This window comes from Odontesthes bonariensis, chromosome 18, assembly GCF_027942865.1.
Source record: "Odontesthes bonariensis isolate fOdoBon6 chromosome 18, fOdoBon6.hap1, whole genome shotgun sequence".
NCBI classification, from domain to species: Eukaryota; Metazoa; Chordata; class Actinopteri; order Atheriniformes; family Atherinopsidae; genus Odontesthes; species Odontesthes bonariensis.
In genome coordinates, this window is record NC_134523.1 from 13,673,428 (window position 1) to 13,686,708 (window position 13,281).

Here is a 13,281-nt window from a genome sequence, read left to right on the forward strand (position 1 = left end):
GCTTGCTACATCCAGTCTAGACAGTCAACCATAGCCTGCTTAGAAGAGGTTAATGTTTTTCTGGTTCACTGTTATCTGTTACGCATTAACAGGGGAGATATGGTGTACAGCCTTTCAATGAAAATACATCAAGGTAAGTCTTTGGACCCAACTGGAAGCATTTGGACTGGACCAAATTCTATTTCTGTACATTTTATGTTCAGCATCAATTCTCATCTCCTCTCCCTTTCAATGGTGTGCTAACAGCAGAGCCGTGGCCAACAAAAAAAGGTAATAAAACGGGCCTGCTTCACTGGTGATGTAATAACACAGGGCTTTGCAGAGAATAGAAAAGCTGTGGAGTTGATAAATGACACCACAGCACTTCATATTGCAGAGACTATAACTCTTTTTCTTTTTCTTCTAAACAGTGGTTAGTGGTCAAAACCGGATTAGTGATAGTATCAGTATTACTGGGGCAAAAAACAAAAGTCATGGAAAACAATCACGTGAACACATATTTACCAACTTTAACCCATTTCCTAACAAAAAATATGGACGGTTCTGCCATACATCAAGGCTCTTTAGTGGAAGCAGTTGAGGAGACAAACAAAGTCAGCAGGCAGTGATGAAGAGTCCAAGGGTCCAGGTGAATATTGAGAAATCAGCATGGGAACAATTTGCAACGACATGGCTGTTTTGTAAGTGCTGCCACTGCGCTACGAGCTGAGTGGTAACATGAGCCTCTGGATTAACTCCTCCGTGTGCCCCCGGGAGCATTGGCTGTGTTTGTGTGCGAGCATGTAGAAGTCAGGGTACACCATGTTCCCACGCATATCGAGCTATAGAATACACATTAGTAAGGTGCCCCTGTAGGAGAGTGAGGCATACGCAAGCTAAAATTAGACTGATTGCCCTGATTAAAAGAGAATGAGAGGAGAGTTGGAGAGACACAGCAGGGGGAAAATGAGGAAACCAAGATCCAATGGCGGAAGAAAAAGCAGAAAGATTACAGCAGGATGTCCCCATTCATCCCTTTCTAATCCACCTATCATCCATCCTTTCCCCTTTCCATTCCTTCCTGCTGCCACCCACCCACCTTCCTTCCTTTCAAAGAGCTGCTCTAATGTCTAATATTACACATGCCAGTGTCGGCGCGAGAGCAGAGCAGAGCAGAGCAGAGCATCGATTATCTCGGAGAGAGGCAGAGTGAGAAAATTTGACAGCCTTTTCAGTAAGCAACCCCAGCGAAGGCAGTCAGGAAGGAAAGGAGGAGGCCCATTTGTGATGTTCGGCTAACGTATAAAACAAAGTAAGAATGAAAAAGAGGGAGAAAGTTGGGAGAAGGCGTGCTCTGGCAGCACAGCTATGGACAGCTGTCCCAGATCACACATGCATGCGGACCCTGTCATTCAAAGACGGTGCGGCTTTCAGCTCGCTTCTTCAGCCTCCATCTTATCGACATCCTTACTGATGAGAATTTCCATGGGAACTGTTAAGAAGGCCGGACTTGTCCATGAGGTCATACAACAAGCAGAGGCAGCCACCCCGCTGAGGTGGCACTGAATGAGTAACTAACCCCCATCTCTGACCTGTGCAGGTGGAGGGGGGCAAAGGAAAAAAACAAACAAAACAAAACAGGATTTATTCTGCACAGCTGTACTCTTTAGCATGGGGAAGTAGTGTCTCAAAATAAAAACTACACCCTCAGTGAACCAGTTTATCGTCTGCCAAAGCACACGATGACTAAGCACATATGTGTTTGTTTTTTAAAGCGCAGACACCTGCTGATTTATTAAACTGCATATCAACTCCTTTGAGCACAAAAGACTAATAACAGGTTCACAAGAAAACAGGTTCAATGCCAATTAAACAAGACTGATTGTTGAAAAAGAGTCGACGTGAGTGTTATAGAATGAACCTTTGCTCAGCACATCAGCATCTTTCCGTTCTTTACATAGATTATATCAAACACTGATGAATGGTGTGTTTTATGTGAAACTACAAGTGACAAGGGGGGGACTAAAAGAATGAAAATACTTTCTGCAAGTTGCGCAGGTTTTTAGTTTGAAAAAAAATTTGTATTTGGAGCTCATATTAATGAGTAAACTCAAGCTGAAAGCAAATAACCAAGAGCAGATATCGAGCATGCTTCCAATTCCAAAAATAAACTCGAAGCCAATGTACTGCGGCCACGAGAGCTCAACGCCCTGCAACTTAGAGGAACATGTGCAAACAGACACAAAACGCAGACCAAAAAAAAACAAAAAAAAACAAACATCTTAATCGCTTACCAAAACATGCTGTGAACACAACACCTTGTAATGGAGGCTTGCTTAAAAAAGGCAAACACAGAAACATGCTCCTAATAGCACAGGCAAAGGCAGTGTTCATGAGGACAGAAAAAAGTAAAGGATCAGTCAAGGACACACTTGTTCATTCACACCTTGTGACTTTTCAAGTCATTCAAATTTTCACGTGTTAGCGATGAGCAGGGAGGGGGATTCTAAAAAATCTTGACAGCATGACTAATGCTACGATGTCTTTTTCAAATCACAACGGTCTGATGCATCACTTTTTGTCCAAGGAAACATGTTCAGGCGGAAACTTTCAATTTTCTACCCCAAATATCAGATAACAGGGCTTTGATGAGTTAGACTGACGCACTGAATGAATGAGCAGCACCTACATGACAACACCTTTTAACTCGAGAGTGCCCGCGGATCTGAGGTCACATAGTGTACACTCTGTCCCTTGTCGAGGCAACGTGGGCTCTCTGCAGTAGAAGACTGGCTATAATGTGGCGCAGTCGCTGTGTGGTTTGGTTTTCAGACCTTTGCTGTACCGCTGTAACCAGATATTTGGATAAGGCTGGCGAGGGGAACATGAGCTGCAAGTCCCCGTGTCGGTTTGTGCACCTTTAAAGCCCTCAATACTGTCAAGTTCCGTGGATGCACGCAGTCACCACAGTGATGCAGAAAATGAACTATTAATTAGAAACAGCTGCATTTTACTATAGGTACTTTCAAGCTAAACCCCTCAATCAAAGCAAATCAAAAAGAAAAGCAAGACAGGGTGAAAAGCAATTATTTTAAAGCATAAATAATCCTCAGGTTATGTCCAACATTAAAACATTGGCTGCTGTTTTTTTCTTTTTTCTTGTTTTTTCAAATAATTGTAGCACATAAATGAATGACTCTTGAGCTTGTGTACAGTGTGCCAAAAGTCTGATAAATACTGGCATGAGGCTGAGCTACAATCAGACTGTGTACACCCTCGCACGGTAAAGGTTATGGTTTGAAGAGAGGAGCGCTGATCCAGAGTCTGTACCTCAGGGGCTGTATTAATTAGCTCCAGATGGCCCACATGGTCCTTATAAAGCACTACCTTGCTGCAGCTGGCTCTGTGAGAGCATGTGTGCGAGGGTGCGCCTGGATCCATTTCATCCACATAAGAGCATTGCAAACGTGCGTGTTTATATGCTTAAGAGTGAAAAGTGTATGAATGTTTATATGTACCTATTAATCTCGACAATGTGTACGAGTTTAACCAAAAGCGCCTGTCAACTCATTTGCTTACTGCAAATTTGTCTGCATGTCTGTTCAGATCAAATCCAACAGCAAATCAGCAGATAAATGAGTTACAAATGTGCAGAACAACTTCTTAAGCTGGTGAAGATTTTCAGACATCAAAATCTAATGCAGACATGACATCATGTGCGTGTGCGCATACCGGCAGGACAGCATGCATATGACAGAAACAAGGCTCCAAAACTACATTTAAGCACAAATATGAAACTTTCTCAACAAGCTTTTAGTATTGCATTAAACAAATGAAAAATCCTGTGTCTTTTCATCAGCTAACCTCTTTAGAGATGTTAACTTATTAGCCTGCATGGAGCAACTGCGAGGACTGAGTGTACAAAGACCTATGAAAGTCTGCAGACCCTTCTGTGCAAAAGCCAACATCCGCAAACCCTGAAAATAAATGAGTCTTCAGTGTAAACACTCTTAAGTGAGTGCCCCCTTTCTTCAATGTGTTTGTTTTTTCTGTCTGCCTGCATTTAGGAGAGGGGTGATACTGCAGTGAAATGACCCGTCGACCCTTTGACCGTCACATATGCAAACATCATAGACCCCGGTCACATGTACACGGAGCATGCGCACACTAAACAAAAATAAACATTCATTAGTCAGCGAGTCAAGGCTACCATGAGGACAAACGCTTCACAAATCATCCTCTATATTTGCCCCCATACAAATTACAAATGGTAGTTCACTAGGACAGTCTGTCATAATAGTGACAGTGAAGTATATAGCAACGTTTTGTCTTTTAGGTTCTACCGTTTTGCACCCACATCAAGATAAAGGTATGAGAGTGATACTTAGAAGAGTGTGTGTTCGATCCTGTGTGTTGAAACCTATATGCTTCAAACAGGTCCAAAAAGACTGGCGTGCTTTTCAGATAAATGATAAAGCTAGTGCTGTGTGTATATTTAACTATAACCTTGATCCCCCTCCCACTCCTCTGTTTTTTGGGGGAGCGAAAGGATGAGAGGGGAGATAGCGTGATAGGCAGATGTGAAGAGAAAAGACATCTTGACAATAGATTAAGCTAAGCCGATCTCTGTGAATATATAAATGTTATATTAGGTCAGTTGGAAGTCACCTATTGTCCCCGTTGTCACTTTAAACATGCTAATGTATGAGTGGTGCTGCACTTGTGATAAATGGGACTAAAACAACCACTTTGAAAATGCATCAGAGGTTCGACCTGATGTCTCCAAGAAAGATTGAAAAGTAAAACAAGTACTTTTTGCTTTGCGTCTTTTTCCTCATGGTCAAGAACATTAAACGTCTAAATGTAACCTCCACATGGTCCACTGCACAAGGCTATTTGCCAACACCCCCAAACCCTTTACAACACATGCTGAACCCAAAGCCCTGTGACCTTTGACCCCGCAGTCCATCTTAAATCACCCATGGGAGTGGCTAACCACTGCCAGGTTGTCAGGTCAATAAATATCAGAGATGCTGTTCGTGTTTAGTGGTTTCTCTAATTTTAACCGAGTCCCATATGTAGACCTTCTAAGGTTTCAGGGGTAGTAACACAGGAAAAAGGATACAAAAAAGATAAAGAAGAGATGTAAAGGTTGCCAGCTAAGATGACCGTTGTGTCCTATCAGAAAAAAAACAAGCAGACCAATTTCAAAGAAACCGATATACACACGAACCCAGATTCATTCTTATCTGAAAACTAAACATACACACAGATCTAATCAGTCAGCCCCCCCCTCCCCCCGTCAGTGGGTCTTTGCTCTGCAACAGGACACTTCTTGTCAACTCTTCTGAAACAATTTCTGAGCCCTGCCTCCAATGCCATGGTAGTTGAAGTTAACTCGTCTTCAGTTTAGGTCTGCTTCCAAAAAACCTTTTATACATGCTGCTATAATACAAATTTTGGCTTACAGCAGATGTAGTCACAGCTCACAAAACTATTTTAGACTAAAGGAACGCAGCCAGGAACAGCAACCAGACCTCTTTTAATAGGCTTCATCGACGGTATAATCACATTTGTGTTCAACAAGGATTATGCGAGGGAGTTTGTGCGCTGAGTGACAGCGTGCACAGTGGTGGATGTTTAAAACTTCTTTATCCCGTCATTTCACTGGCATGGAAGCACTGAGACGAGAGACTTTTTTTGGGAGATTTTGGAGAGCGGCCTGCGACATTCGGTGTGAGTCACAGGCAGGGCAAGAAAAAAAGAGAAGAAAAAAAAAAGAGCTGGAAACAAAAAGTAGAAAACGTCAAGGGTGGTGAGCACAGACAATGTTTACAGACAATGTTTACTGGTGTTTCAAGTTTTTCCAGGATTTCAAAACATAAATGGAGCCAACATTTGACAGAAACACCAAGGGTACTATTCCTACTGACTAATAGATGAGTTTGCTATCCATCCACTTTTGCCCCACAGCAACTGAATAATTGTAAAACACATATATTAGCCATCTTTGGGTTTGTTTACATCAGCTGTACACTTTGTATTCATTGTTCCATTAACTGTTGGTCTAACAGCAAGGTGTTGTGCTGCATGTACTTTTTCCTCCGAATACCATCTAAAACAAATCAATACACACATTAAGGCCCTTAATGGCTCTAAAACGTGTGTGTGAGTGCACGGCTGCACGCACATCCTCATAAATGGAAACGGTGATTATGCATCACTGACAAGAGTCATTGGTTATGCTAGACAAGTGTGTGCGTCTGTGTGTGTGTGTGTACACACACTTGGCATTCATTAAGTCGAAACAAAACAAGCAGCAGCAGCTTAGTGTGTGTCTTGGCTCAGACAACAGAGAGAACAGATTCAAAGGGAGCCAAAAGTGGGGTTCAGTGAAGAGCGGGGAGAAAAAAAGAAGAAGAAAAGAAGAGGAGAAAAAAAAGGGCGAGAAAACGAAGAAATAAAGTTAAGTCTGAGAGGGGCACTCAACTTGTGATCCACACAATCGCACTCCACCCACGCTTTTGCAGTGCCTCAAAAGTTTGCATCGCTTTCACACAGAGCAACGCTGCTGGGGGCAACGCAGTGAAAACCTCTTTTAATCAGCTGAGCTGGAGTGAGACGGTCCTATCCTTTCATTTCTGGTTCCATCCTCGACTCAAAAACTCATTGATGCCATCAGATGTGCTCAAGACTTTACAATGTGATTTGCTGCACAACTGACAGGCTATTTAGGAAACACCTGGATGGCTCATGAATCGCATTGCATGAGAAGCAGACTTTAATCAGATTAATGAAGCGCAAAGCCGAATGGTACGGAGGCCGCCTCCGTCGGTTGTCAGCATTCACCTAAAAACCTGCTTGGCAAGATGGCTTACCGACTGAATGGGGCTTTGCAAATCACTTAAGAATGCAGCTACCTCACAAGGTCAAACCTTACACTCCATTATGAATAAACACACAACCCAAAAAAATGTTATAGCTTAAAAGGAAATATTAGAAGAGTCCTTTTTACCACAGTGTATCACTGAACGACTCATTTCCTTTAAGAGATGCTGAATAAGTTTGAGAACTGTGACAAAGGAGCTTCTTTTCCAAAAAGTTAAGTGCCCCCCCCCCCCCCCCCCCCCCCCCCCCCAAAAAAAAAACGACTTTTGAATAAAAACAGGCTTGTTTTTGGAAATAGTTGTTTGTACTGACAGGTAAACAAACAGGGGGGCATTTCTAATTCAATTATGGGAGAAGAACAGAAGAGCTGGACTGTAACTAGGTCAGTAAACCATGTGTTAGCTTGTGGATCGAAGTGTGGGTGTCCAGGGCCAAAGCTTGGCAGGGGGAGCCCATTTAGAGAATATGGTCTTGCTGGTAAGAGAAGGCTACAATGAGCTGGCATGTCTGAGGGATGAGACGCCAGTCTTTAAACCAATCTCAGGAGCATGGGAAGACAAACACAGAGTTGATCTCAAAGACTTCTAAATGGGGCCGCTTCCTGCCAAAAATCACCCGCACCTGTCCTTCTGTTTCTGACTCTGTGCTGCCCCACCCAGAGTTTTTCTCTCCGCCTAGACTCGATTCCTGCACCCTCTCCTCGCTAACTTCTTTCTTTTTCACTCAAAAGTGGATGCAGTCACACCACAGCTCCCCTCTTTTTCTGTTTTGGCCAGTGCCAGGTGTAAAAGCTCCTGGCATCGTCTCACTCAGTCCCGTCATGGAACAGCACAGCCCACCCAAGCCAAGGAACTAGACTCATCCTTCACACATGAAGCGAACACACGTCAATACACACAGATTCAAAAAATAATCCTTTTGAGAGGGCATGAGGCACTGCCAATCACTGGTTAGGCTTGTGTTTCATCAACATCGGATGGGAAGCCTTTCTCCACCCAGTCTAACCGATTGAATGTGCTCGTGTGCAATGAAGTAATAAAATTCCACCAAGCAGGCCGGCCTGTAGCTGAACTCCACTCAACACAGAGCGCTACAGGCCATCGGGGCAAGAGAAAATAAAATGTGAACGTCTTTGTTTCATTTCATTCCTTCGGTGCTTTACTTCTTTATTTGGTAAATAGAAGAGTACTTGTGCTCTACCGTCATTTAGACCACACTATCACTTCAGTACAACCCTTTCCAATTTCCAAACTGCAATTCTCTTTCTGTGCAATTCAGCCTCATGGTAGATTTTCTTATCTACTGGCAGGAAAAAAAAGAAAAATACATTTTCTGTCTTTCTTTTTACACTTTTATTCAAAAGTCAAGGCCACTTTATTTCTATAAATTCTAAAGTGCCAAAAAAAAGAAAGAAAGAAAAAAAAAGTATTTTCATCCGAGTTTCTGTAACGGCCCGTGAAATCTTTAATATCACCTGTTCCAGTTGACACCTGTTTCAAAGCCAGGTACACGGAAGCTTGTAATGACCACGCTGAGATTGTGAGTGAGACTACAGTATCAAATGACAGCTAGGAGGACTCGGGCAGGTGCTTGACACGCAGTGAATAGAGCCTGTATGGGCTGCTCATTACAGAAGGACATCTGCTGCAGTCCCCCGCCCCCTCCTTCCTGTCAGACTCCGCCTCTAGCTTTACACTGATGTTTGGATGCCCTGTCAATGCGTGCGAGGGACCAGCGGCAGAACAGAACCACACACCAAACCAAGCTGGCGTGCGTCAACGCTCACGCACACCTGCCACTAACAGCAGCCGACTGCTTGAAAGTTAAAAAAAAGGAACGAAAAACCAGTATTGGGACTGCTGGTTTTAAGCACCGAAATAAACGACGAACGGAAGTCATTTATTGCGAGTGCTGTGTTATCGGTGTGTGGATGCAATGCAGAGGAAAAACAAACTTTGAGACTCACCGGCCATTTTAAATTCGCCATACACCCAGCAGAGCTCGATTTACTCTCAATCATCGTTTCCAGCTTGCGACCGTCCTCGAGCTGAATTAATTAAAAGCCTATCGTTTTCCAAAGATAGTTTAAATCATTTTCCAACATTGTCTGTCGAAGAGAGAACTGTTTGGTCAGAGTCTCTCAAACTAATTGCCATTTTTTACAGACAAAATCAGTTTGAGTAATTCAGACATCGACAGATATGCATTAGAAAAGAGGAAAAAAGAAAATAACGTGGGCTGGAAATCAACAGATTTTTGTACTCTGCAACAACTCCAATTCTTAAACGATTCATTTGGAAATGCTCAGCAACGTTCTTTTAAGTAGGTAACTATCAATGATTTATTTATCAATGGTATTTATCAATGAAATTTCATTTGCATTAAAAAGATTAGGAGTGCTGCCATCTATCAATGTTTGTACTATATACACCTCTGTGTTGACTCGCATACCACGACAAAAAACTAGCAGGAGTCCTCCTCCTCAAAGGATTTTACCGCCAAACACCGATGGAGAAAGAGAAAGAAGAAGCCGGTCTCAGGAGAAAGAGGCAAAATATGACAAAGTGAGTGCACGCGTTCGGTTTATAAATCAGTGCAATAAATGTTGTTGCTCTGCAACATTCTGAATTGATTTTGCCGGGGATGTTGTAACAGAGGATATATACGGGAGTTACGGGGAGACGGGGCGAATAAATTACAGGAAGAGGGAACAGTTGTGAGAAAGAGGAAGATGGGCCGCGTGTGTGCGCGCGAAATAACGAGGAGAACTTGAGAGTGACTGGCATTGTGTGGCAACTCACGAGGCCTCAGAGTTTAGAAAAGTCATCATTACCGAGCCACGATTGCAATTTATATATCATGTGTGCAAAATGTCCCATCACACTCACAGTATCGGCAGCAGCAATGTTTGTTACAAATTCGTATTTACAGACACCAACAGGGCGACAGCTCCGCACTAAAACAAGATGCAGGGCTCTGTAAAGTTCTTTATGACCCAGTGAGACAGGAACAGCTATGGGAACTGTACACAGACACACACACACACACAAAAAAAAAAAAAAAAAAAAAAATCTCTCACACACACACACACACACACACACGCATACCTCTTTTTTGCAGGACCGTCCTCGCTGTACTCATTGCTCCCATGGATACCCTGAGAGCGCAAAGACCCATCTTCTTTGTGGCTGCCCTTTGACCCCGAGCCATTCAGCTGCCCATTGGCTAGGGAACCTGAAAACACAACACATAAAAACAGTTACAGTCCGGCCGCCACAACATGTTTAGAGACTACTTAACAGAAATCCTCCAACTCTAGGTATCTGACAAGCTTCTTTGTACACTAACCATTTCTGGAGCTCATGGAGCCTGTAGGGTAAACAGTATTTTTTTCTTTTTTTTATTCGCATGGCAGTGTTAATAAAGCTCTTCGTTTTGTCTTTGATTAGATATAAAGTGAAGTGGAATGACGATTATTCGATACGATTATGGTAGATCTGCCGAGCAGAGATCGTGGAAAAGAAAAAGTAAAGTGGATGAACAAGAGGGTATACTAATCATAACATGTCAAAACACACAGCTACAAACACAATTGCAGTCAATGCTAAAATCCGAGCAAATCTGTAATTACAAACCTACATACAGTTGCTGTAATGCCATCGCGCTTTTTGAGACAAGGAAAAGCTACTTATTCGTTTCCCCATCCATATTTTCCCCTGTCGAATGCTCCCGTTGTTGTTCTCCTGACATATGTGACGTGCGCCCTCAGACAAAGACTTTCTTTTCTTTTTATATAAACAAGCCAGAGGCAGTCTGAGAAATGGACAGCTACTGCTGGACTTGACATTCTCAATGAGCCCAATCGAGAGAGCCCCGATTAAATATTTAGCAACCAACTCACATAAACAAAAAAAGGCCCCAGACAGATTCTTAAATCAAAAGCAACAACAGGCACCGAGAATTCAAATTAGGTCAAAGAGTGGAGTGGAAGTCAATGGTAATTAATGGAGACACCTGAATTAAACAGATCTCACAAGGCTGCATTTCCTCACAGGCAGTAGTTGTAATTCTTAGATCGTGTCAGTCATAAAGGCCTGTCTGACTCAACAATATTATGTGCGATTGGGCAAACATTTCGGGGGAACAACTGGGGAAGTTGTAAGCATTTAGGATCAAGAAAAAGAGAATGATAAAAGGAGCCGCAGAATGGAGACCGAGGAGCAGTAACATATATTCAAAAGCAACCACTCTCTTGCACTCAAGTGCAGTTTCACAGAGCTGAAGGTTTAAGGTTGGGATGAGCAGAGGAGGAAAGCAGAAATAAGACACACGACGTATCAGTTCATCACATTTAAGCGCTTTCTGCCTGTTTTGACAAGTATCTGTGCCTGCCTGGACTTTAATGTGGCAGGTTATTAAATCAGTCAGATTCAGTTAGCAAAGACCGGTGATGATTCATAGGCTCCGAGGGTTTGTTTAACCAAGAACTTTGCAATCATAAACGTCCATTCACCAACACCTTTCCCTCAGGTATGTCACGCTCTCGGCCACAAGTTCTTAGCATCGAGCCTTCCCAGCGCACCCTGCGAATTCCATCTGAGTGATGACAAATGTGTCACCCGCCCTGCTTTGCACACCCCTAATAGTGGGTATCAAAAGAAGATGAATTGAGAGAATTACAACAGTGAGGCACAAGCTAGGATGAGTGGCAAGTTGAGTGATATTCTGTTAGTGAAGTTGCTGCTGTTGAACAAGTCCAGGGAGTAGTAAGATCAAATGACAATGCAGGAGGCAGGATGATAGATTAACGATTAAAATCTGTTTTTACCCACTCCAGAAACATGTGATTTAAGATTGCACTTTAGGCTAAATGAGCATGTGCACTCTCTTACACGCACTCACACACACACACACACAAACACACACACACGCGGGAGCACACGTTCTCATTATTATATAAACACTGCTTGGGTTTGCTAACACACGGAGGGCAAGTCAGTACCTGAATGCAGAAGTACAGTCATCAGAAACATCCTTGCGGTCGGAGAGTTAACAAGAAACGGTGGGATGAGTAAGGCTATTGCATTTCTGGCAATGCTTTATGTTGGTACTGAAGAGCCGCTAAGTCTATAGGCCACAGGTGAATCACTGCCTTACAATGTCTTAGTTTGCACGAAAGGCTTACATTTATTGAACCAGTTTGACTAAAAAGGCTTTTGAAGTTCCTCTTTGCGAGTAAAGGCATGAGAAAGGCAACACGGAATTCAATTAAGCTACATTTGAATATAACAAAAAGAAATCTAAAACAATCCCTCCACTTTCGCAAATGATAAACATTTCCATTTCAAATGCTGAGCATATTTAAATGCCTTTTAGGTCTCAAAGTCCCCATCCTCTGCTTAGTTATAAGTACAAAACTTTGATTTTATTATTGAATGTTGAAAAAACTGCTAAACTCTTCTGTGCAATTTTACGCCAAGCCTCTCAAAACACCAAGATTTTCTTGATTAGCCTAAATTAGCAAAGCAGTAGTGGTGGTATAAAGCAGATCTTGAGAATGGGTTGTACAAGCAACTGGGCTGATATAATGTGCTGTGAATCAACTTCATGACGATGCCATTAAATCCCAGATTAAAAGGAAGCCTGAAATCCAATGAGCGTTTGTATGCAGTTCAGGAACCCTTTCTGTGAAAGAATAACTCTTTCTCATCGACAAGGCTTCAGTAATATTGACCAAATTTAACAAGGATGAAAAGCTGCACAACAAACTGACTGAAAGGGAAAACCCAAAAAGCATAACATGGGCTCTTAAATATGTGACCATGAAAAGAAATGTTGGTACAGAAATCTAAGAGAGCAGATAAGGACTGATATGAATATCATGCACATGGTCCCATCTCAACTTCTGGACAATATTTTGCCAGTGAAGCTCGCGCCACAGCGAGAACAGATCAGCTCATTAACTTTAATTGTGCTCAGAAAATGACTGACGCATGGCGTCCCCAGAGAACGGTAACAAACAAGCAGAGGCCCATTTCACCAGCCTCCCTTCTTCTTCTGCCCACCCTCCATCCATCCATCTCCTCCATTCCTCCAAAGAGTTGTTTGACATATGCTGGTTGCACATGAGTGCCCATCTGAGGGGCAGAGCTGGGAAACTTGGGAAAGCAGAGGCCGGGGATGGGCGGGTGCAGCGGAGAGCCTTGGATCCTCCGCTCGAACTCTTGGAGCTGCGAACACGCCATGCTAGTGTGCCATCCCTATAGCTGCTCCTATGGGGGTGGGGTCTAATCAGATTTAGCCGTGCTTAACTAAGCCCATCGCTGTGCTACGTTCACCTCGATGTCTCAAGGGAGCAGGAGGTAGTGAACAGAGGTACAAGGCATAACGTGGCATATCACAGGGCAGAGAGGA

General features: G+C 43.0%; 1 protein-coding gene across 1 annotated transcript in view; it reads right to left on the reverse strand.

The window, feature by feature from the left end:
- The window catches only part of jarid2b (jumonji and AT-rich interaction domain containing 2b), a 102,962-nt gene that overhangs the window by 36,910 nt on the left and 52,771 nt on the right, over window positions 1–13,281 (reverse strand). The window contains exon 3 of the mRNA XM_075449714.1: window positions 9,975–10,101. Coding sequence (XP_075305829.1) covers window positions 9,975–10,101 — 127 coding nt within the window. The remainder of the gene's footprint in view (window positions 1–9,974; window positions 10,102–13,281) is intronic.